General features: G+C 42.4%; 1 protein-coding gene across 3 annotated transcripts in view; it reads left to right on the top strand.

The window, feature by feature from the left end:
- LOC110495975 (neural cell adhesion molecule 2) overlaps nucleotides 1-17993 on the top strand; it is a 427423-nt gene extending 409430 nt beyond the window's left edge. The window contains exons 15-17 of one of the 3 annotated variants that reach the window (XM_021571546.2): nucleotides 3098-3302; nucleotides 12265-12381; nucleotides 14786-17993. In XM_021571546.2, coding sequence (XP_021427221.1) covers nucleotides 3098-3302; nucleotides 12265-12381; nucleotides 14786-14900 — 437 coding nt within the window. In that variant the 3' untranslated portion in view covers nucleotides 14901-17993. Of the gene's footprint in view, nucleotides 1-3094; nucleotides 3303-12264; nucleotides 12382-14785 lie in introns of all 3 variants that reach the window. The other 2 variants (XM_021571545.2, XM_021571547.2) reach the window with 2 other exon arrangements.
- The last annotated feature ends 6644 nt before the right edge of the window (nucleotides 17994-24637 follow it).

Here is a 24637-nt window from a genome sequence, read left to right as displayed (position 1 = left end):
AAGGTTCACCTTCCAACAGGACAACAACCCTAAGCACACAGCCAAGACAACACAGGAGTGGCTTTAGGACAAGTTTCTGAATATCCTTGAGTAGCCCAGCCAGAGCCCGGAATTGAAGCCGATCAAACATCTCTGGAGAGACCTGAAAGTAGCGACGCTCCCCATCCAACCTGACAGAGCTTGAGAGGATCTGCAGAGAAGTATGGGAGAAACTCCCTGAATACAGGTGTGTCGAGCTAGGGTCATACCCAAGAAGACTCATGGCTGTAATCGGTGCCAAAGGTGCTTCAACAAAGTACTGAGTAAAGCGTCTGAATACTTAGGTAAATATGTTATTTCCGGGGATATTTTTTTTATACATTTGCAAACATTTCTTAGAATAAATTTTTGCTTTGTCGTTATGGGGTATTGTGTGTTGATTAATGAGGGGGGGAAAAAACAATTTAATCAATTTTAGAATAAGGTTGTAACGTACATTTTTTTGGGAAAAGGTCAAGGGGTCTGAATACTTTCAGAATGCACTGTATCTACAATACAAAAAAATTTATAATACCGTCATCCAACGTTATTTCAAATGATGTGTGTGTAGAGTGCTAGCATTTGTGTGTGTATATGTGTGTGTGTGCACCTGTGTGTGTCTCTTCACAGTCCACACCATAAGGTGTCTTTTTATCTAATTTATTTATCTGATTCTACTGCTTGCATCAGTTACCTCATGTGGAATAGAGTTCCATGTAGTCATGGCTCTATGTAGTACTGTGTGCCTGCCATAGTCTGTTCTGGACTTGGGAATTGTGAAGAGACCTCTGGTGGCATGTCTTGTGGGGTATGCAGGGGTGTCCGAGCTGTGTGCTAGTAGTTTAAACAGACAGCTCGGTGCATTCATCTTGTCAACACTTCTTTAAAAAACAAGTAGTGATGAAGTCAATCTCTTCACTTTGAGCCATGAGAGATTGACATGCATACTATTAATGTTAGCTCCCCATGTACATTAAAGGGCCAGCCATGCTGCCCTGTTCTGAGCCAATTGTAAAGTCCTTCTTTGTGGCACCTGACCACACCTGAACGGTAGTCCAGGTGCGACAAAACAAGGGCCTGTAGACTGCCTTGTTGATAATGTTGTTAAGAAGGCAGAGCAGCGCTTTATGTCAACATGTTTTGACCATGTCAGTTTACAATCCAGGGTTACTCCAAGCAGTTTAGTCACCTCAACTTGCTCAATTTACACATTATTCATTACCAAATTTAGTTGAGGTTCATGGTTTAGTGAATGATTTGTCCCAAATACAATGCTTTTAGTTTTTGAAATGTTTAGGAATAACTTATTCCTTTCCACCCATTCCGAAACCAGCTGCACCTCTTTGTTAATCTAAATAATCTCTTATTTAGAATGCTTATTTAGAACCTGCCAGTTTCAAATGACGCAACAATCAGCATTTGAGCTGGCCACACTTTTTTCAGAAACTATTTACACAAACACAGTCCTTACAAAGTTATGTCCAGAATGTGAGAAGTTTATTTTTGGATGCAATGTTCAGACATTCACAGAAGTAGCTACAGCATAACACAATCATCCAAACCGGAAAAATGTAGGCCACATTTGTCCTAGCACTAACTGAGGAAAGATTGACATAACACAAGCGGTCATTTTTTCTAACTCTTGGCTGACATAAACTACAATATGAATTAGCTAATAGCAATTGCTATGTAGAATTAATTACATCACAGGTGAGCTCACCATTTATCAAAATAATTGAGTAAAACACTTTCTAGAAATCAAAAGTAATCCGATGATAGGTAGTTTGTGTGCCCTGCCATGTTCGTTTTTTCCGCATAAACCAAAGATAATAAGACGAGACAAGATGAGTTTGGTCTGTTTATAGTATCCATGATGAAGGGGGTGTGTCATCTACCATCGTTCACATCCCACCTTTCACTTCCTGAAGTTCTCAAAAAATAAGTAACCCTTACTCAACGCGGTTTGTTATATCATTTTGTCCGACAGACGATTATGTGAAACTCAAAATGCATTGTATGTCAACAAACATGGCTCCACACATAGCTGGAATTAGCTTAGCTCATCATTAGCAGTACAACCTTCTAAAAAGTATTTTACATACATAATAGGTGTCCATTACAATCTATGCAAATAACCAGAATGCATTATTTGTCACCAGTACTTTAAAACGTGGACAAAACTGTAAATACATTTGGAACAGTTAGTGCATTCTGACGTCAAGTGCATAAAACAACTCACGCTGGCGCGACCGTTAGAGATATTTGGAACTCACGTATGAAAAGGTTATTAACAATTGTTACAGTGATTTTCTTAATGGCTACATGAGTATTTGTAACTGGAATAAGCAATTTCATAAAGGTGTCACATGAGGTGTCTGGTTGCTCCTAATTACACACCACAGACCAGCAAATATTTTTTACATCAACAACATATGAATCAATACAAAACGTACCTATCACACACTCTATTAGGCCCAACCTTTGGAACTTTGGTTTTCCTAGATATTGTATTGTGATCACCACATCTGATGGATTTGTATACTGCTTTAAAGCACAATTCTGCAGCATCTGTAAAGGTGTGATCAATACATGTTGATTATATAATTACTGTGCTGTTTGTAACTACCCTGGTAGGTTGACTGATAACCTGAACCAGGTTGCAGGCATTGGTTACAGCTTTTTCTTCAGTTGGCAGCTTGATGAAAGCCAGTCAATATTTAAATCATCCAGAAAATATACCACTCTGCTGATATCACATACATAATCAAGCACATACTGACTGTTAGCACTTGGTGGTCTATAGCAGCTTCCCACAGGGCTCTCTCTCTGTTTCTCCCATCTAAGCAAACTCCCTGTTCCGCAGCTTGGACCTGGGGGCAGTGGTGACTCGGTATATAACTTGTTGAGTGACAATACTCTCCCTGTCTGGCCTCTATCCAACAGATTCCCTGTTCAGGGGCCTTGGACTCAGGCCTGTGGGTGGCCAGGGTTATGTTAATAAGATGTGTGTCACTTACTCTTTCTCCGTAACTCATTGAGTGACAGTACTCTCTCTCTCTGTCCGGCCTCCATCCAGCAGACTCCCTGTTCAGCGGCCTAGGGTTGGGGCCTGTGGTGGGCCTGGGCCTGGTCGGCTTCCTCCTGGTCCTCATAGTGGTGGACGTCAGCTGCTACTTCCTGCGCCAGTGTGGCCTGCTGATGTGTATCACGCGCAAGCTCTGCAGCAAGAAGACGACCACCAGCGGCAAGAGCAAGGAGATGGAGGAGGGCAAGGCCGCCTACCTGTGAGTGGACCTTTGAATTGTGAAGACTGACCTTGTGTCATAGAATGTGTGATGTGACATTGTCAGTCAGTCAGGCAGTTATGCGCAAGTGATTGTTCACCTGCTCACTCAGTCACTTGCTTACTCACTCACTCCCTCGCTCCCTCACTCACTCAGAGTGTATCTCAATTGTTTCTACTCCCTTTTCCCTAATTTCCCTTTTGATCTGGGAGAATTGGATAGGTGAAAGTTAATCCTCCATTTTGTTTCTGACATATTTTCACCTGTCCAAACTTGACATATTATTGCAGATGATGGAAAGTAAGCCAATTTAGACTATTTAGACGCACACAAAGGCAGTTTATATCTCACCCGGACACTCCCCACTGTCAAAATATGTAAATCACTCATTCAATCATTTAATGCTCACTCTTCATTATGCAGAAATATACTTGGCACAGTTTGTTTTTTCATATGAACTTGTATGTGGTATGTTTGGTGTGTATGCACGCTAGTGTTGGTGTTTGCACGTTCGTGCATGTGTGTCAAATCAAATCAAATTGTATTAGTCACATGCGCCAAATACAACAGGTGTTGGTTGACCTTACAGTGAAATGCTCACTTACCTAACCAACAATGCAGTTAAAAAAATATACGGATAAGAATAAGACATAAAAGTAACAAGTAATTAAAGAGCAGCAGTAAAATAACAACAGTGAGACTATATACAGGGGGTACCGATACAGAGTCAACGTGCGGAGGAACTGGTTATTTGAGGTAGTATGTACATGTAGATAGTTATTAAAGTGACTATGCATAGATGACAACAGAGAGTAGCAGGTGTCTAAAGAAGGGGGGGGAGCAATGTAAATAGTCTGGGTAGCCATTTGACTAGATGTTCATGCGTCTTATGGCTTGGGAGTAGAAGCTGTTAAGGATTCTCTAGACTTGGCGCTCCGGTACCGCTTGCCGTGCAGTAGCAGAGAGAACAGTCTATGACTAGGGTGGCTGGAGTCTTTGACAATTTTAAAGGCTGTCCTCTGACATCACCTGGTATAGAGGTCCTGGATGGCAGGAAGCTTGGCCCCAGTGATGTACTGGACCGTTCACACTACCACCTTGCGGTCGGAGGCCAAGCAGTCTCCATACCAGGCAGTGATGCAACAATTCAGGATGCTCTCAATTGTGCATCTGTAGAACCTTTTGAGGATCTGATTACCAATGCCAAATCTTTTCAGTCTCCTGAGGGGGATTGCGTTTTGTCGTGCCCTCTTCACGGCTGTCCTGGTGTGCTTGGATCATGTTAGTTTGTTGGTGATGTGGACACCAAGGAACTTGAAGCTCTCAACCTGCTCCACTGCAGCCCCGTCGATGAGATTGGGGGCGTGCTCGGTCCTCTTTTTTCTGTAGTCCACAATCATCTCCTTTGTCTTGATCACATTGAGGGAGAGGTTGTTGTCCTGGCACCACACGGCCAGGTCTCTGACCTCCTCCCTATAAGCTGTCTCATCCATGTTGGTGATCAGGCCTACCACTGTTGTGTTATCGTCAAATTGAATGATGGTGTTGAAGTCATGCCTGGTCGTGCAGTCATGAGTGAACAGGGAGGACACAAGAGGGGACTGAGCGAACACCCCTGAGGGGCCCCTATGTTGAGGATCAGCGTAACAGATGAGTTATTACCTACCCTTACCACCTGGGGGCGGCCCGTCAGGAAGTCCAGGATCCAGTTGCAGAGGGAGGTGTTTAGTCCCAGGGTCCTTAGCTTATTGATGAGCTTTGAGGGCGCTATGGTGTTGATCTCTGAGCTCTAGTCAATGACTAGTATTCTCACATACTAAGTGATCCTTTTGTCCAGGTGGGAAATGGCAGTGTGGAGAGCAATAGAGATTGCATCATCTGTGGATCTGTTGCGGTATTCAAATTGGAGTGGGTCTAAGGTTTTTGGGATAATGGTGTTGATGCGAGCCATGACCAGCCTTTCAAAGCACTTCATGGCTGCAGACATGAGTGCTACAGGTTGGTAGTCATTTAGGCAGGTTACCTTAGTGTTTTGGGGCACAGGCACTATGGTGGTCTGCTTAAAACATGTTGATATTACAGACTCGGACAAGGAGAGGTTGACAATGAAGACACTTGCCAGTTGGTCAGTGCATGCTCGCAGTACACGTCCTGGTAATCTGTCTGGCCCTGCGGCCTTGTGAATGTTGACCTGCTTAAAGGTCTTACTCACATTGGCTGCGGAGAGCGTGATCACACTGTTTACTGGAATAGCTGGTGCTCTCATGCATGTTTCAGTGTTATTTGCCTCATGGCGAGCATAGAAGTAGTTCAGCTTGTCTGGTAGGTTTGTGTCACTGGGCAGCTCTCGGCTGTACTTCTTTCCTAGTCTGTAATGTTTTGCAAGCCCTGCCACATCCGACGAGCGTCAGAGCCGGTGTAGTACAATTCAATCTTACTCCTGTATTGACTCTTTGCCTTTTTCATTGTTCGTCGGATGAATCCTTGGAGGGCATAGCGGGATTTCTTATAAGCTTCCGGGTTAGAGTCCCGGTCCTTGAAAGCGGCAGCTCTAGCCTTTAGCTCAGTGCGGATGCTGCCTGTATTCCAATCCTTCTGGTTGGGGTATGTACGTACAGTTACTGTGGGGATGACGTCACCGATGCACTTAATGATGAAGCCAATGACTGATGTGGGTTACTCCTCAATGCCATCGGAGGAATCCTGGAACATATTCCAGTCTGTGCTAGCACAATAGTCCTGTAGCTTAGCATCTGCTTCATCTGACCACTTTGTTATTGATCTAGTCACTGGTGCTTCCTGCTGTAATTTTTGCTTGTAAGCTTGCTTGTAAAGCAGCGTTTGTGGCGTGTGTGCACATACATGTGTACGTGAAAAAATCTGTATATGTGAAAGAGGGGAAATACAAGGCTATGTGTTTGTTCGGGGTGTCTAAATCTAGGTTACAGTGTATGCTTATCTGTGTTCAGGATTCACTGAGCATGCCATTACAAAACCACAGCTATTACTATTTACCTCCACTCTCATTCCATGGAACTGGAGTTTAAATTGAAACAGCATGAATAAGTAATAAATGCAAGATAGGACTGACTCTAGCACAGCAGAATGGATGAAAAGAGTGATAGAGCTTGGGAAAGATGGAAAGAGAGAGAGAGGTTAGGGAGAGCGAGAGATAAAGAGAGTGAAAGAGGAGAGAGGAACATGGAGTGGGAGAGTTGTCAGTGTGCCTACGTGCTGTCTCTCAGCCAAGGCAAAGGAAGTGAAGAGGCTAACAAGACAGCGTGTAGCTAAACTAACATTGTGCTGATTTACAAGGAGGTGTAATGGAGTCTACAGTGTGTTTGTGTTTGTGTGTGTGTGCTTGCGTGTGGGTGGGTAGGTGATACAGAACTTTTCAAAGTATTCATCCTCGCGCATCCAGCTGACACTGAGACTCAGAGACTCTGGGTTCGAGCCCAGGCTCTGTCGCGACCGGGAGGTCCGTGGGGCGACGCACAGTTGGCCTAGCGTCGTCCGGGTTAGGGAGGGCTTGGCCGGTAGGGATATCCTTGTCTCATCGCACACCAGTGACTCCTGGCTTCCGGGTTGGATGTGCGCTGTGTTAAGAAGCAGTGCGGCTTGGTTGGGCTGTTTATCGGAGGACGCATGACTTTCGACCTTCGTCTCTCCCGAGCCCGTACGGGAGTTGTAGCGATGAGACAAGATAGTAGCTACTAACAATTGGATACCACAAAATTGGGGAGAAAAAAAAAGAAGAAAAAAAGGATTCATCCCCCTTGGCGTTTTTCCTATTTTGTTGTATTACAACCTGTAATTTAAATTGATTTTTTTTGTGATTTCATGTAATGGACATACACAAAATAGTCCAAATTGGTGAAGTGAAATGAAAAAAATTACTAAATAAAAATGTAAAACGGATAACTGGTGGGTGCATTTGTATTCACCCCCTTTGCTATGAAGCCTCTAAATAAGATCTGGATCAACCAACTACCTTCAGAATTCACATAATTAGTTAAATAAAGTCCACCTCTGTGCAATCTAAGTGTCACATGATCTCAGTATATACAGTGACTTGCGAACGTATTCTCCCCCTTGGCATTTTTCCTATTTTGTTGCCTTACAACCTGGAATTAAAATATATTTTGAGGGGGTTTGTATCATTTGATTTACACAAAATGCCTTACACTTTGAAGAAGCAAAGTACTTTTTGATATGAAACAAACAAGAAATAAGACAAAAAAACTGAAAACTTGAGCGTGCATAACTATTTACCCCCCAAAGTCCATACTTTGTAGAGCTACCTTTTGCAGCAATTACAGCTGCAAGTTCTTGGGGTATGTTTCTATAAGCTTGGCACATCTAGCCAATGGGATCTTTGCCCATTCTTCAAGGCAAAACTGCTCCAACTCCTTCAAGTTGGATGGGTTCCGCTGGTGTACAGCAATCTTTAAGTCATACCACAAATTCTCAATTGGATAGGGAAGCCCCAGAGTCTGCAACACCACTAAGCAAGGGGCACCACCAAACAAGTGGCACCATGAAGACCAAGGAACTCTCCAAACATGTCAGGGACAAAGTTGTGGAGAAGTACAGATTAGGGTTGGGTTATAAAAAAATATCCAAAACTTTGAACATCCCACAGAGCACCATTAAATACATTATTAAAAAATGGAAAGGATGGTGCCTCCCGGGTGGTGCAGTGGTCTAAGACGCTAGCACACAGTGCTAGCTGTGCCACCAGAGACTCTGGGTTCAAGCCCAGGCTCTGTCGCAGCATGGGGCGACGCACTAGCGTGGCACTAGTTGGCCTAGCGTCGTCTGGGAGGGTTTGGCCGGTAGGGATATCCTTGTCTCATCGCACACTAGCGACTCCTGTGGCAGTCTGAGAGCAGTGCATGCTAACCAGGTCTCCAGCTGCACTGTGTTTCCTCTGACACATTGGATTGGACACGTTGGATTCCTGGTTGGATGCGCTTGGCTTGGTTGGGTGTTTCGTCTCTCCCGAGCCCGTACGGGAGTTATAGCGATGAGACAAGATAGTAACTACTAACAATTGGTATTTTTTTAAATGGAAAGAATATGGCACCACAGCAAACCTGCAAGAGCCAAGGTGGGCATTAATCAAAGAGGCAACAAAGAGACCAAAGATAACCCTGAAGGAGGTGCAAAGCTCCACAGCGGAAATTGAAGTATCTGTCCATAGGACCACTTTAAGCCGTACACTCCACAGAGCTGGACGTTACAGAAGAGTGGCCAGAAAGAAACCATTGCTTCAAGACAAAAATAAGCATACACGTTTGGTGTTTGCCAAAAGGCATGTGGGAGACTCCCCAAACATTTGGAAGAAGGTACTCTGCACTGATGAGGCTAAAATTGAGCTTTTTGGCCATCAAGGAAAAATACCTCTCATCACCCCAAGAACAGCATCCCCACAGGGAAGCATTGTAGTGGCAGCATCATGCGGTGGGGATGTTTTTCATCGGCAGGGACTGGGAAACTGGTCAGAATTTAAGGAATGATGGATGGCGCTAAACATAGAGAAATTCTTAAGGGAAACTTGTTTCAACGACCCTAAGCATACTGCTAAAGCAACACTTGAGTGGTTTAAGGGGAAACATTTAAATGTCTTGGAATGGCCTAGTCAAAGTCCATTCATTAATTAATACAATTTAGAATCTGTGGTATGATTTAGAGATTGCGGTACACCAGCAGAGCAGTTTTGCCTTGAAGAATGGATGAAAATCCCAGTGGCTAGATGTGCCAAGCTTATAGATACATACCCCAAGAAACTTGCAGCTGTAATTGCTGCAGAAGGTGACAAATTATTGACTTTGAGGGGTTGAATAGTTATGCATGCTTTGTTTCACAAGAAAACATATTTTGCATCTTCAAAGTGTTAGGCATGTTGTGTAACTCAAATGATACAAATCCCCCAAAAATCTATTTTCATTCCAGGTTGTAAGGCAACAAAATAGGACAAATGCCAAGGGGGTGGGGGGGGGGGGGAATACTTTTGCAAGCCACTATAGCTTCCTGCTGAGACAGCAGACTGCCTCTGACTTAGGCCTTTAAACACATCTGAGGGATTTGGATTAATGGAAAGTAGGAGATGCTTTAAGTTTAAGATGCTAATTCAGATCCACCACGGTGCTTAAGTGGTGCTAAGATGGGATTCTAAGTCTTAGAGATGTGTTGAATGTTTTGTAGGATTGTATAAGTTATGTAAGACACTTACATGTAAATGGTCCACCTACTCATGACAGTATGTGGTGAATGGAAAGAGATGATACCGTATGTATAGTAACATTAGATTCTGATGGAGTTGACTTGGGTAGGGTTGTGATTCGTAATTCGTGTATGGTTGTGCTGGTCATGTCAATGACGGGAAGCATACAGCGTGTTTTACCAGTTTGCTTTGGGCAGCATCTCATTCCAAAAAGTTGTTCCCTTTTTGCAGCCTCTCTAGATCTGATTAAAATCAGTATAAGCAAAATAGAAGAAAATAGCTAGAGCTACTGCTTACACCAACTCAATTGTCTCAGATCTGCAGGGTGGTTGAACAAGGGCAGAGGGAAAGGGACAACAACCAGCCCCAGTATCTGTTATCATTACCCTCTCCTTCCCGCACAATAGCGGCCCACTTTATTTTCCCCAAAGAATCACATTATCACTAAACAATTTGATTAAATTAAAATAACTTTAATTCACTGGCTAATTAACTATTCATTGATTTCAGGAATGCATGCTTTCAGCATTTTTAGGTGACTATGCATACAAATGTAAATTAGCAATGTATAATTATTTAGTTGCATATTTGATGTGTTTTTGCCTGCCATAATTAATATTGTATTGAGCAAGGACGTGCTTATGTGGAAAAGGTGGTAATAAACAGTTTGTCCTTTTTAATAGATTCACATTGTGTTTCTATACAAACAGAGATAAGTCATAATTAGAATAATTTCTTTAGCTTATACTGTATAGTGCTTTTCAGTACAAAGAAATCATCTCAAAGTGCTTAAAAAACTAAATAAACAAGCACAGCGTTATAAAAACAAATGAACACATATAGAGAGAAATGCATTTAAGGAGCTAATACTACTATGAATAACTATGAACACCCAACATGATTGATTAACCCATTTATGTCTTCTACAGAGATAAATGTACAAGTAATCTCCTATACTTAATTATTGTTCAGCATTTAAAGCACTGTACACTTTTCACTAAGTGGGAAATATAGTGGCAAAGTAACTGACCAGGTTTTTTTTTTAGGTTTGTAAGACTAGTTCTGCATCTTGGAGGAAATAGTAATTGAGTCATCTTTGGTTTAGGAGTGTTGTCTTATGTTTTTAGGTTATAATTGGATATGTAAGGTCTGGTGGGACTTGAGCACTGCACTTTTGCTTCGTAAAAAGCATGGTTTATATGTGCTTCCTACATGCTGTTTAGAGGACTTGGACTCATTTTCCCCTTGTATTTAAAGCAGTGGTCTCAAACTACAAGCCTGTAGGGCAAATGCACAGTGGGGTCAAAAGCAAGCTGCTTTAATGTGGATGGCACTTGTCAATTGTCTTTAGATGTTTATATTCTGCCTTCTCAGACTGCTTGAGGAATGAAGCTTATGCTAGGCATACACTACACACTTCTAAAATCTTAACAACTTGGACGTGCGCCAATTTCCTTGTCCCAAATATTTCATTCTGTCCCTCCTCAACCCCAGGTTGCTCACATTACACAATGATTCCCTAGTTGATCTTGCCCTGAGTTTCTCAGTTGTCATAGGAAAAAAATTCTGACACGTAAACAGTGAGCTGGTTTATTAGTGTGCACATTATTATGTGCAGAAACATTTTTAAAAAAGAGACAGAGGAGCAGATCATGGACTTAATATGAAATAAAAATGATAATATGAAATTATCTTTTTGGTTTCTAACACGGTAGGATGCAGATGTAATATTGGTGCCCCTGGTGGGTGGAGATTTCACTTAAGGACCAATGGAATGGTCTAAAATGTTCAAACTCCGCTCATCCGGGTCACCAGGCCATGTAAAATGAACTTGCCATTGAAAGGCATTGCGTTCTCTCTACAGCTCCACCAATCTATCTTCCATGTGTGTGTTGCTGTTGCTGTCTTCTTCGCCACCATTGTTGGTCTCACATGCTGAGTACTCATTGGCTATTGTCAGCAGTCCTTGCCCAATTGCATCGTAGTACTGCACATACTACAAGATGTATGACCAAAATGTCAGAAAATTCTCAGACAACCGACAGGGGTCTGGAGAACGGAACAGCCATCATCGGTGTGTCCTTGACACGCTCAAACTTCGTGAGTCCCAACGTACTAATCCTAGCCCTAATTCATAGGATTTCACCCCGATCATGGAAATTTGTCTGGGACAGCAAAAACGTGGCGAATTTGTGGCAGAATATTGAGCAGTGTATGCCTGGCATTATGGATTTTTCGGGCTTATTATAGGGCATCGGCCCCCTCAGAGTCACTACTGACATACTGTGGAGCTTAACACCCAAAACCTCTGAGATAGGAAGTGGTTGAACCCAGGGCCAGCCAGTTTCCCCCGACTCAGCCCAATTCAATCCCTTTGGATTGTCAGCAAGCCCCAAAGCACTGGTGTGGATAGCCTTATTGGTGCGATTAACATTGTCGTAGGAAAGAGCAAGTGAGGGAACGAGAGAGGCTTCCCCACTGTGCTTTGGTGTCACTTGGAGGCTCTGTTAGATTATAGGCAGGCACACTGAGATATTGCCTCAGCATTCTGTGTGAGGGTTAAGTATACAAGGTTGCATGGAGACATGGCTGCTGGAGATATCATAGAAGAGGAGAGATGAGAACAGGAAAGCGCTGCTTCTGTCTGCTTTGTGTAACAAATGGAATTGTTGAAGTTTGTGTGTAACTGTGTGTGCACGCATGTGCATGCTCATGCCTGTGTGTGTTTGTGCGTAGGGGCGATGGGTCCAAGGATCCTATCGTTGAGATGAGAACGGAAGAGGAGAGAATAACTAACCACGATGGGAGCCCAGTGCACGAACCCAACGAGACTACACCTCTCACAGAGCCAGAGTAAGGAACCAGAACCACTAGGATTCTAAGGCCCTGTCCACCCTAATGCTGTATTTAGATGGTACGAGGTAGACGACAATCCGGATGTCATTGTTTTCAATGACAGCACGACGGTAAATGCCATTGAGGCAGGCGGTGAATGCCGTCAGTTGCGACTGTAGAAGGGACTTGCCCCCAGTTCAAATATTTAAACTTTTACCGTAGCGTTGTTTTCTACCGGATGTTGATTTACAGTGATTGTTTACTGAAATCACCATAGCAACGCATACGAGCGTGCTGGCTTGCTTTTGCCATCCCCCTCTTTCTTGAGTTCATGTCCAGCTATGCTTACTGGTATGATGTTTTTTGCGTCCCTCGTCTAAATGCAGCATAATGTAACCCCACCCTAACCCAAATATGCAGCCATATTAGTAGAAAAGGGCACTTTAGTTGAAGTTGACAAGATGCAAGTTGGTGTTTTAGTGTGTTTTCTAGATCTTGGCTAATGGTGTTGCCCTTGCACTCACTTAACTGATATAATTTATGGACATGGTTATAGGTTGTAGTAGTGGACTAGACATATAGTGGTGGAAATGTGCTTTAGTATGAAAGAGTATGGTCAATTCAGGCCACAACCGTGTCCTGTCAGTGAAGAGCCTTCTATAGTATATGGTTCAACAGCCAGGGGCCAAAGTCAAGGTGTATTCCATCTTATAACAGGCCTCTTCAACACAAGGGTATACCTTGCCGATGGGATCGTTGAACGCTACTGGATTTGATAGTTGTAGTGTTGTCTTTAATTGACTGAGCTTGTATGAGTACTGTAAATTAATCAGGTGTAGATTGTTCTTGGTTGTATTTCCGACGTTATAGATTAAGGATTGTTTTAGTTACATAATTTTTTGTTTGTGTATTTCTTGTGTACACTACCATTTAAAAGTTTGGGGTCACTTAGAAATGTCCTTGTTTTTGAAAGAAAAGCATAAAATAACATCAAATTGATTAGAAATATAGTGTAGTCTTTGTTAATGTTGTAAATGACTACTGTAGCTAGAAACGGCAGATTTTTAAGGAATATCTACATAGTGGTAAAGAGGCCCATTATCAGCAACCATCACTCCTGTCTACCAAATGGCACGTTGTGTTAGATAATCCAAGTTTATCATTTTAAAAGGCTAATTGATCATTAGAAACCAATTTTTAAATTATGTTAGCACAGCTGAAAACTGTTGTTCTAATTAAAGAAGCAATACAACTGGCCTTCATCAGACTAGTTGAGTATCTGGAGCATCAGCATTTGTGGGTTTGATTACAGGCTCAAAATGGCAAGAATCAAATAACTTTCTTCTGAAACTCGTCAGTCTACTCTTGTTATGAGAATTTCCATTGAGAAATTGCCAAGAAACTGAAGATCTCGTACAATTCTGTGTATTACTCACCTTCACAGAACAGTGCAAGCTGACTAACCAGAATAGAAAGAGTGGGAGGCCCCGGTGCACAACTGTGCAAGAGGACAAATACATTAGAGTGTCCAGTTTGAGAAACAAACGCCCTGCAAAACACCAGTCTCATCGGCAACAGTGAAGAGGCGACTACGGATGCTGGCCTTCTAGGCAGAGTTGCAAAGAAAAAGCCATATCTCAGACTGGCCAATAAAAATAGAATATTAAAGATGGGCAAAATAACACAGAAACAACAGTTTTCAGCTGTGCTAACATTATTGCAAAAGGGTTTTCAAATGATCAATTAGCCTTTTAAAATTATAAACTTGGATTACCTAACACAACGTGCCTCTGGAACACAACAGTGATAGTTGCTGATAATGGGCCTTTGTACGCCTACGTAGATATCCCATTAAATATCAGCCGTTTCCAGCTACAATAGTCATTTACAACATTAACAATATCTACACTGTATTTCTGATCAATTTGATGTTATTTGGTAGTGTAGGTTCAGTAATTCACTTGAGGGCTGTTGAAACTGTTGACATTATAAACCACCATATTAATATATTGATCAAGTAAATGTATTAATTGGACAGTCAGTGATAACTTTGAATGTATTACATGCATTGACTAGCAGTAGGGTACCGCTACTTATGTTATGGATGCATCATTCTCCATCGTGCTCACTCTATGCTGCCATGGAAACTACCACTCATCCTACCTCTTATAGTTTGCCAATAAGGATGCATGCTCTGTATGTGTGTATGTAAATGATTTAGCTAAATGTCATATCAAAATGTATACATTTCACAGGGTGATAAAGTCCTTTCACATTCCTTCTCTGAACTGTTACCGTAATTAACAATGAACTCATGGTCATGAGTGAGACGTGGGTTGAGTGAAATATGTAGTTATAATTAACCCTTTCATCCGAGGTCTCTCACTCAGACGTGTCTGTCTCCTTTGTCTCTCTCCCACAGGAAGCTACCGCTGAAGGAGGAGAACGGGAAGGAGACGCTCAAGCCCGACATGATCGAGATCAAAGTGCACAGCGACAACAGCATCCACACAAAGCGGGACGACAGTAAAGCATAAAACGTGTGTGCCCTTTTGCCCCTCGCTGCAAACGAGAACATTTCGGAGCATCTTACCCTGAGATCAAAATACAGAAAAAAACACAACACATAAAAAAATATATGTCCATAAGGGCCCAGAGAAAAAGAAAAGTGTGTGTAAATACAAATAAGAGAGAGCAAGCCAGAGAGAAAGAGAGAGGAAGACCCCAACAACAAGCGTTTATATGTGACTAATCAATTATGTTGTTTCTATCCAAGATGGCTCCAGTCAAGGACACTTTGTGTTGATCAGTGATTGTAATATTGTTTCTTTTTTTCCTCTGACTTTGGTTTTGTTGTTGTTTTTTACGCCTTTGCCGTTGCTTATCCGTTGCTTTTATTTATTTTCCTTCCCCCTCTTATTCAATCCCCATTTGCGAAAACACCCGCTCCTAAACACATGCATAAACACGAACACATACACACATACACACCAAAGCTCTCTGTCACACGGATAAGTACCGCCACTATCAACTCCCACTCAAGTCTGCTGTGCCTGGTAAAAAGATCTCCAACAGTGGCATTTACAGAGTAAGCTACCCTACCCCCACTGCAGCAGTCTCGTCTGTATTCTATTGCGGCTCTGGTCTAAGATGTGATGTCTGGGCTGTCCTGTCTAATGCTTGTGTACTACGCTACATTCGCCCCTGTATGCCTGAGTATGCCCACTCCTCTTTGAGCTTCCGTCTCAGAGAATGTTGAGCTTGCTCATCGGTTATGCCACCATTTTGTTTTGTTTTTCTTTTAAAGAAGATGAAAAAATTAACAGGTACTGTAAAGGTACCTTTGTAGTTATACTCGTCTTGGTGTGTCTGAATGAGAGCTTCCACTGAAGCGTGTGTCTGCTGTTATAAGTGTGAGAGCTATTTTTGTGTAAATATATTCAGCATATTTGATCAAAATCGTTTGCGTTAACTATGCAGACCGTCTGTCTCCATTATTTTACTAGTGTACCATGTATTTCCATAAGGTGACAGCATGACAGGAAAAAAATCTCTGATGATAACAGCTATTTGTTAGCCAGTCGGAAAGAATCCCCCAAGATCCATTATGGTTCTAGGTGGTTACATCTGGGAGGACTACATGGTCAGTACACATGGTCTGTGTGGTCAGGAAGTAAGCCAGGAAATGTTAAATATTTTGAACAGAATATGAACATCGTTACACCTGCCACTGTTGACCAATGAGCTGGCTTCATTGTAGGGGATTGTACAAGGCTGTGTTTTAGCACTGGTTTTGATGTGATGCCATGACCAATAATGTCAAAAACAGAGTACTGCTGTTTTTCGGCAGAAAATTCATCTGTACCGAGCCCTTGGAGTTATAGGTAATGTTTCCTGTGTATATGTTAACCGTCTTCATGGTGTATCCGTAACCAGGCTACAGCGCTTGTTATCTCACACAACAATAAACAACAGAGACCATTTTGTGTTATTTTATGGTTACTCTGCTTTACATGGAATGTTATTTTAATTCATTTTTTGCAGTAAAACATTTTTTTTGACATTCTTTCTCAGACAAGAAAAAAAACAATTGATGTTGACATGAAATTGAAATGTGAAAATAATGTGGTTGTCATACAGTTCTGTAAGTATTTATTGGGAAAAAAGTAGTCTATAAAAAGGAAAAGACGGTCATGCCCGATATTGTTTGTTTAATTTGAAAGTTGTGCCACCATTCTATTGGCTAAAGGCGAAAACCAATGAATGTCGAATTGTTCTGTTCTCAACTGCTAAAGACCAGACTCCAACACACGGGCATAAAGTATTTCAGTCATGCTATTTAGATACACTTACATTATAGCTGATTTTAGTTTCATGCCAATATTAATGATCAAAAACCAATCACTTTTTTGTGTTCATTTCCTGTATCCGATGTTGTCATGTAAATAGGTAAAGAAAAAAAAGATATTTTACAAAGCTCGTGTAAATAGACCCGGAAAATATGAGTCTTTTTTCAAAAGCAAAAACAGGCTTTCTTGTGTGAACGCTCTCCAGCTGAAAAAAACGCTTATTTTAGTTCTGGTCCGACAGTTCAGTGACGATGTGACAGTGGTCTTTACTATTCATCACTTTACCCTCAAGAAACCACACACACAGTGGGCCACTTCACATCATTTCAATGGAGGCTGTAATAAAGATAATAGCATGCCTTGGTTTTCCCACGGCCCATTGTCCCCCTGGTCCCTTGCTGCAGTGGCAACAGTGTAAACCATTAAATAAAAATTTAATAGGCTTGTTTGCCATTAGCCGAGGGAGCGGCGCACATGATCTTTGGAGACTGGACTGTTCCTTGCAGAGTCGACGTGACGGACACCGACATGCTGCCCATTAGTTTGTAATTACCCTGTCGTTAATTATACAGTGGTGCTGTGAATGCTGGGGAATGTAGTATTTGCCACTGCTTGAGAGCTAGGTGGACTCTGACAGTTAGCTCTGCTAGGGTAACTAGGGTTTTAGCACAGGCAGCATACAGTATTTGAGCACTGAAATGTTTGTGTGCGTGCCTGTACATGTAAGTATAAGTCCATATGTGCTGTGTGCGTGTGCTGTGTGTGTCTTACACTGAATTAAAAAATGGATTATCATGTATATCGCTGTCATCAATTCTATGGGTGGAGCGCTCTGCATGTGTGTCTGAGAATCCCCTCTACCCCTTTTTGCTCCATTGGTTTTACCCCATAAAACTGACTTTGTTTTCTCCCCCAAAGCACGATGTGTAAACTGTACCTGCAATCTTGGAGTTGCTCTGTAGCCTGTTAAGACAACTGTAAATAGGGAGCACAGTGCCTGATGGCCATGAGATTTGTACATGTTATTTTATATCTGAATATGAGTCTTTTTCCCCATTCCCTCTTCCCAAATCTCTCCCCCTCGGACTCCGTCTCTGTCTCCATAGAGAGTACTGGTGTGTTACTAGCTTCGTGGATTGTGTCCCCCCCTCTTGTCCCCTTCTGGACTGTGCTTACGCAGGTAGTGGAAACTGTCGACGTGGCCGTAACTTGTGGAACACCCTGTAACAAACCTCCTGTCATTTTATCATCTGTAAATAAACATGTCCTGGTAAAAGATGATGCATGTGGGAGTCGGCCATTCAGGAGGTTTCATCTTGTCTTTTATCTTGGTTTTGGTTTTACTACATTTGGTGACCCATGTGAGGAGAATAAAATAATAACTGACTGTGTCCTAAATGGTATACTGAAGTGCACTATATAGGGAATAGGGTGTCATTTGGGACACAGATATCCTCATACAGGGCACCGGGTGTAGTGGTGCAACACAAAACTTGAATGGGAATTGATTCAATGTCAGACCTGGGTTCAAATACATTTGTATTTAAGCATTTGTATTTTAAATATGTATTTTCTTTGTATTGGAGTATTTTCAAATACATGCCAATATTTTACAAGTGTATTTCCAGATACATTCCATTATTCAACTACTTGTATTTTCAAAGAGAAAATATTCAAATACTCACTTCGAAATGTATGCGAAAGTAATTGAAATACAATAAATAGTACTTTAACTGAGAATATTCCAAAGACACCATTTATCAGCATGCTTTTGCACTTCAAGCAAAGTCAGTAAGTGCATATTTGTAAATAAATCTCAATCGCACAAAGGTTGCTTCCAAACCATATCAGTCAGCCTCGGATATTAAACTCGATTCTATTTCAAGAGACAAAGTGCTTTATTAACAATATTTTACCCTAAAAAAACTTAGATCTCAGCTCAAAGGGCTCCAAATGGTTCAAAATAAGAGACAACGAGAACTGAAGTGTTTTCTAACTAAGTTGCCCCCTCTTCAAACCTCATTTGAAGTTTATAGATAACATGTACTCGCACTGCTCGCTGCTCTGTTTTCACTATGAGAGGGCACTGTTCACTGATGGTTTGATTTGGCTTTGAGGGCTTCTCTCTGTTATTGCTCAATGTCAACTGACTTTTCACCAAATTGGATGATATTTGGCTGAAACCAGTTCAAAGTAGGGTGACCCAAATATGAAAAATGACTAACTGGGACATTGATCAAGTTTGATCAGACGGTTACTGCTCCCCTCACCCCGTGTCAAACAATTGGATTCAGGAGGCAGGCATTAACATGGATTTACTTCCGGCTTTATGCAATAAAGACAGAAATGTTATACACCAATAGTAGCCTCTTATCATCTTAAATCATTTAAATATGTACCGTTATCACATGTGCACCTTTACCTTGCTTTGGCCTTGTTTTTAAACCGTAAATCTCAAGCAGAACGTACTACCAAAGATACTAGTAACGTTTCATCTGGGGTTTGACTGTTAGCTAGAAAGCTACTTTCCAGCATGCCGGAAAAAGCACACTGTGTTGTGACTGGATGCCGTAGTGTAAAAATAACCTTACACTATTTCCCGAAGAATGAAGACATCCGAAATCAGTGGCTGCTTTGCATTTTGGGTGGAAAGGCTGCACGGAAAATTACGATGTGGTCAGGCATGTGCAGTGTACATTTTGAGTGAAATTGCTTTATCAATTGGAGAGAACATACGATAGGTCTTGCCAGGAAGCTAATCCTGAAGACTGATGCTGTACCATTATTGGCAGTGGATCTTGCAAGCCCTGACCATAATGGAAGTATCAGCATTTGATGAGTCTGACAGAATAACAACAACAAAAAAAATCAGGAAAAACGCATGTCAAAAATTGTATAAATTGATTTGCATTTTAATGAGGGAAATAAGTATTTGACCCCTCTGCAAAACATTACTTAGTACTTGGTGGTAAAACCCTTGTTGGCAATCACAGAGGTCAGACGTTTCTTGTAGTTGGGCACCAGGTTTGCACACAGGAGGGATTTTGTCCCACTCCTCTTTGCAGATCTTCTCCAAGTCATTAAGGTTTCGGGGCTGGCGTTTTGCAACTCGAACCTTCAGCTCCCTCCACAAATTTTCTATGGGATTAAGGTCTGGAGACTGGCTAGGCCACTCCAAGGCCATTATGTGCTTCTTCTTGAGCCACTCCTTTGTTGCCTTGGCCGTGTGTTTTGGGTCATTGTCATGCTGGAATACCCATCCACGACCCATTTTCAATGCCCTGGCTGAGGGAAGGAGGTTCTCACCCAAGATTTGATGGTACATGGCCCTGTCCATCGTACCTTTGGTGCGGTGATGTTATCCTGTCCCCTTAGCAGAAAAACACCCCCAAAGCATAATCTTTCCACCTCCATGTTTGACAGTGGGGATGGTGTTCTTGAGGTCATAGGCAGCATTCCTCCTCCTCCAAACACGGCGAGTTGTGTTGATGCCAAAGAGCTCCATTTTGGTCTCACCTGACCACAACACTTGCACCCAGTTGTCCTCTGAATCATACAGATGTTCATTGGCAAACTTCAGACAGGCATGCATGTGCTTTCTTGAGCAGGGGGATCTTGCGGGTGCTGCAGGATTTCAGTCCTTCACGGCGTAGTGTGTTACCAATTGTTTTCTTGGTGACTATGGTCCCAGCTGCCTTGAGATCATTGACAAGATCCTCCCGTGTAGTTCTGGGCTGATTCCTCACCGTTCTCATGATCATTGCAACTCCACGAGGTGAGATCATGCATGGAGCCCCAGGCCGAGGGAGATTGACAGTTCTTTTGTGTTTCTTCCATTTGCGAATAATCGCACCAACTGTTGTCACCTTCTCACCAAGCTGCTTGGCGCTGGTCTTGTAGCCCATTCCAGCCTTGTGTAGGTCTACAATCTTGTCCCTGACATCCTTGGAGAGCTCTTTGGTCTTGGCCATGGTGGAGAGTTTGGAATCTGATTGATTGATTGCTACTGTGGACAGGTGTCTTTTATACAGTTAACGAGCTGAGATTAGGAGCACACTCTTAAAGGGAGTGCTCCTAATCTCAGTTTGTTACCTGTATAAAAGACACCTGGGAGCCAGAAATCTTTCTGATTGAGAAGGGGTCAAATGCTTATTTCCCTCTTTAAAATGCAAATCAATTTATAACATTCTTGACATGCGTTTTTCTGGATTTGTTGTTGTTATTCTGTCTCTCACTGTTCAAATAAACCTACCATTAAAATTATAGACTGATCATTTCTTTGTCAGTGGGCAAACGTACAAAATCAGCAGGGGATCAAATACTTTTTTCCCTCACTGTACCTGATAGTCACTATATATTTTTGTTCTTCCATCCCTAAGCCCCTACATTGAGTCTTAGAACTGCCAGCACACAGCTGGCATGAAGGAATGTAGTCCACAAAAGGAGTTGCGGTGTGTATAGTATTTGTAAATTACCTCTGAAAATCATATTTTGCCATCTCCTTTTGTCCTTCCACTATCACCAAACTGTATGATAGACATTTTAGAAAATTCAACATCTACTCTGTCTGCACATAACAAAAAGGGAGACAACTTGGAGATAAGGAATAACAAAATATATTTATTAACTGAAGTAAACTAAATACAATTAACAATGGTGTGTGTGTAGTCAGTAATCAGTAGTGTAAGTGAGTGTTTGCATGCATAAATGTGATAATGAGGGCTGTGAAAAGGTGCCAAAGTAAACAACCGGCCACAAACACACCCGAGCCCAGGTGTGTCCCATTTCGCTGACGACCCTCCCGGCTCCGCCTGCCGACATCCTATTAAGGAAAACAAGAGCAAAGAGACAGAGTGGGAGGGTCGTCACAGCACAGCTTCCCAGGCAACCACCGCAGATTGAATTCTGTGATATAAAATCAGCTTTCCCAAGGCAAAGAAGGGGGGTATGCTGTGAAGCATGTGAAGACAGACCCAACATACTGTATGTCATAGTTATTAATTCATAGAATGAGTCGATCACTACATCAACATATTGATAGGGTCATAACTGAACAGTAAATTAAGGGAAATCAAATTCACTAACCATTTAACAAACATTTCCCTTTTCAAAAACATTACAGGCTATATTAGGCTTATGGTTCTAATTCTTTTTTTTATGTCAAATGATGTCTCACCATTATTTTGCCCCTTTATTACTCATGAGTGTTCATGTTGATCAACATTTAGTCTATGCTGGCCTATTGTAAATCAAATCAAACTTTATTTGTCCCATGCGCCGAATACAACAATTGTAGACCTTATCTTGAAATGCTTACTTACAAGCCCTTAACTAACGGTGCTGTTCAAGAAAGAGTTAAGAAAATATTTACCAAATAAACAAAAGTTTTTAAAAAGTAACACAATAAAATAACAATAACCAGGCTATATATAGGGGGTACCGGTACCGAGTCAATGTGTGGGGGTACAGGTTTGTCGAGATAATTTGTACATGTAGGTAGGGGTGAAGTGACTATGCATAGATAATAAACAGTGAGTAGCAGCAGTGTACAAAACAAATTGGGGGGAGTCAATGTAAAGTAGTCCGGTGGCCATTTAATTAATTGTTCAGCAGTCTTATGGCTTGGGGGTAGAAGCTGTTAAGGAGCCTTTTGGTCCTAGACTTAGCCGTGCAGTAGCAGAGAAAACAGTGTATGACTTGGGTGGCTGGGGTCTCTGATAGTTTTTTGGGCTTACCTCTGACACTGCCTAGTATATAGGTCCTGGATGGCAGTGAGGTTGGCCACAGTATGTACTGGGCTGTACGCACTACCTTATGTAGCACCTTACGGTCACATGCCGAGCAGTTGCCATACCAGGCGGTGATGCAACCCATCAGGATGCTCTCGATGGTGCAGCTGTAGAACGTTTTGAAGATCTGGGGACCCATGCCAAATCTTGATGTGTTTGGACCATGATAGTTCGTTGGTGATGTGGAGACCAAGGAATTTAAAACTCTCGATCCGCTCCACTCCAGCCCTGTCGATGTTAATGGGGGCATGTTCGGCCCGCCTCCAGGGAGTACCAGAGGGGACAAAGTACACACCCCTGAGGGCATATGTTGAGGATAAGCATGACAGATGTGCAGTTGCCTTCCCTTACCACCTAGCGGCAGCCTTTCAGGAAGTCCAGGATCTAGTTGCAGAGGGAGGTGTTTAGTCCCAGGGTCCTTAGCTTAGTGATGAGCTTCGTGGGCACTATGGTGTTGAACGATGAGCTTTAGGCAATGAACAGCATTTTCACATAGGTATTCCCTTTGTCCAGGTGGGAAAGGGCAGGGTGGAGAGCGATTGAGCTTGTGTCATCTGTGGATCTGTTGGGGTGATGTGCGATTTGGAGTGGGTATAGGGTATCCGGGAGCATGCTGTTGATGTGAGCCATGACCAGCCTTTCAAAGCACTTCATGGCTACCGGTGTGAGTGCTACGGGGTGGTAATCATTTAGGCAGGTTACCTTCACTTCCTTGGGCACAGGGACCATGGTGGTCTGCTTGAAACATGTAGGTATTACAGACTCGGTCAGGGAGAGGTTGACAATGTCAGTGAAGACACTTGCCAGTTGGTTTGCGCATACTTTGAGTACATGTCCTGGTAATCTGTCTGGCCCCGCAGCCTTGTGAATGTTGACCTGTTTAAAGGTGTTGCTCACTTCGGCTACCGAGAGCGTTATCACGCAGTCGTCCAGAACAGATGATTCTCTCGTGCATGCTTCAGTGTTGCTTGCCTCGAAGCGAGCATAAAAGGTTGTCTGGTAGGCTTGCGTCACTGGGCTACTCGCATCTGGGTTTCCCTTTGTAGTCCGTAATAGTTTTCATGCCCTGCCACATCCGACGAGTGTCAGAGCCAGTGTAATAGGATTCAATCTTTATCCTGTATTGATGCTTTGCTTGTTTGGTGGTTCGTCTGAGGTTATAGTGGGATTTCTAATAAGTGTCTGGATTATTTTCCCACTCCTTGAAAGTGGCAGCTCTAGCCTTTAGCTCGATGCGGATGTTGCCTGTAATCCATGGTTTCTGGTTGGAATATGTACGAACGTTCACTGTGGCGACGACGTCGTCAATGCACTTATTGATGAAGCCGATGACTGAGGTGGTATACTCCTCAATGCCATTGGATGAATCCCGGAACACATTCCAGTCTGTGTTAGCAAAACAGTCCTGTAGCATAGCAACCGCGTCCTGTAGCGTAGCAACCGCGTCATCGGACCACTTCTGTATTGAGCGAGTCACTGGTACTTCCTGCTTTAGATTTTGCTTGTAAGCAGGCACCAGGAGGATAGAAACATGGTCAGATTTGCCAAATGGAGGGTGGGGGAGAGTTTTGTATGCATCTCTGCGTGTGGAGCAAAAGTGGTCTAGAGGTTTTTTTCCTCTGGTTGCACATGTGTCATGCTGGTAGAAATTAGGTAAAATGGATTTAAGTGTGCCTGCATTAAAGTCCACGGCCACTAGGAGCACCGCTTCTAGATTAGCATTTTCCTGTTTGTTTATGGCCTTATAGAGTTGGTTGAGTGCTGTCTTAGTGCCAGCATCGTTTTGTGGTGGTAAATAGACGGCTACGAGTAATATAGAGGAGAACTCTCTTGGTAGATAGTGTGGTCTACAGCTTTTCATAAGGTCAAATCAAATTTTATTGTTCACATACACATTGTTAGCAGATGTTATTGCGAACGTAGCGAAATGCTTGTGCTTCTAGTTCTGATAGTGCAGAAATATCTACCAAGTAATCTAACAATTCCACAATAACTACCTAATACCCACAAATCTAAGTAAAGTGATTGCAGGTAGCCTCGAATCCCCAAGCTGACATGGTAAAAATCTGTCATTCTGCCCATGAACAAGGCAGTTAACACAGGCCGTCATTATAAATAAGAATGTGTTCTAAACTG

Source organism: Oncorhynchus mykiss, chromosome 18 (assembly GCF_013265735.2).
Source record: "Oncorhynchus mykiss isolate Arlee chromosome 18, USDA_OmykA_1.1, whole genome shotgun sequence".
NCBI lineage: Eukaryota > Metazoa > Chordata > Actinopteri > Salmoniformes > Salmonidae > Oncorhynchus > Oncorhynchus mykiss.
Note: the sequence above shows the minus strand (reverse complement) of the source record. Positions and strands in the feature narration are given on the sequence as shown.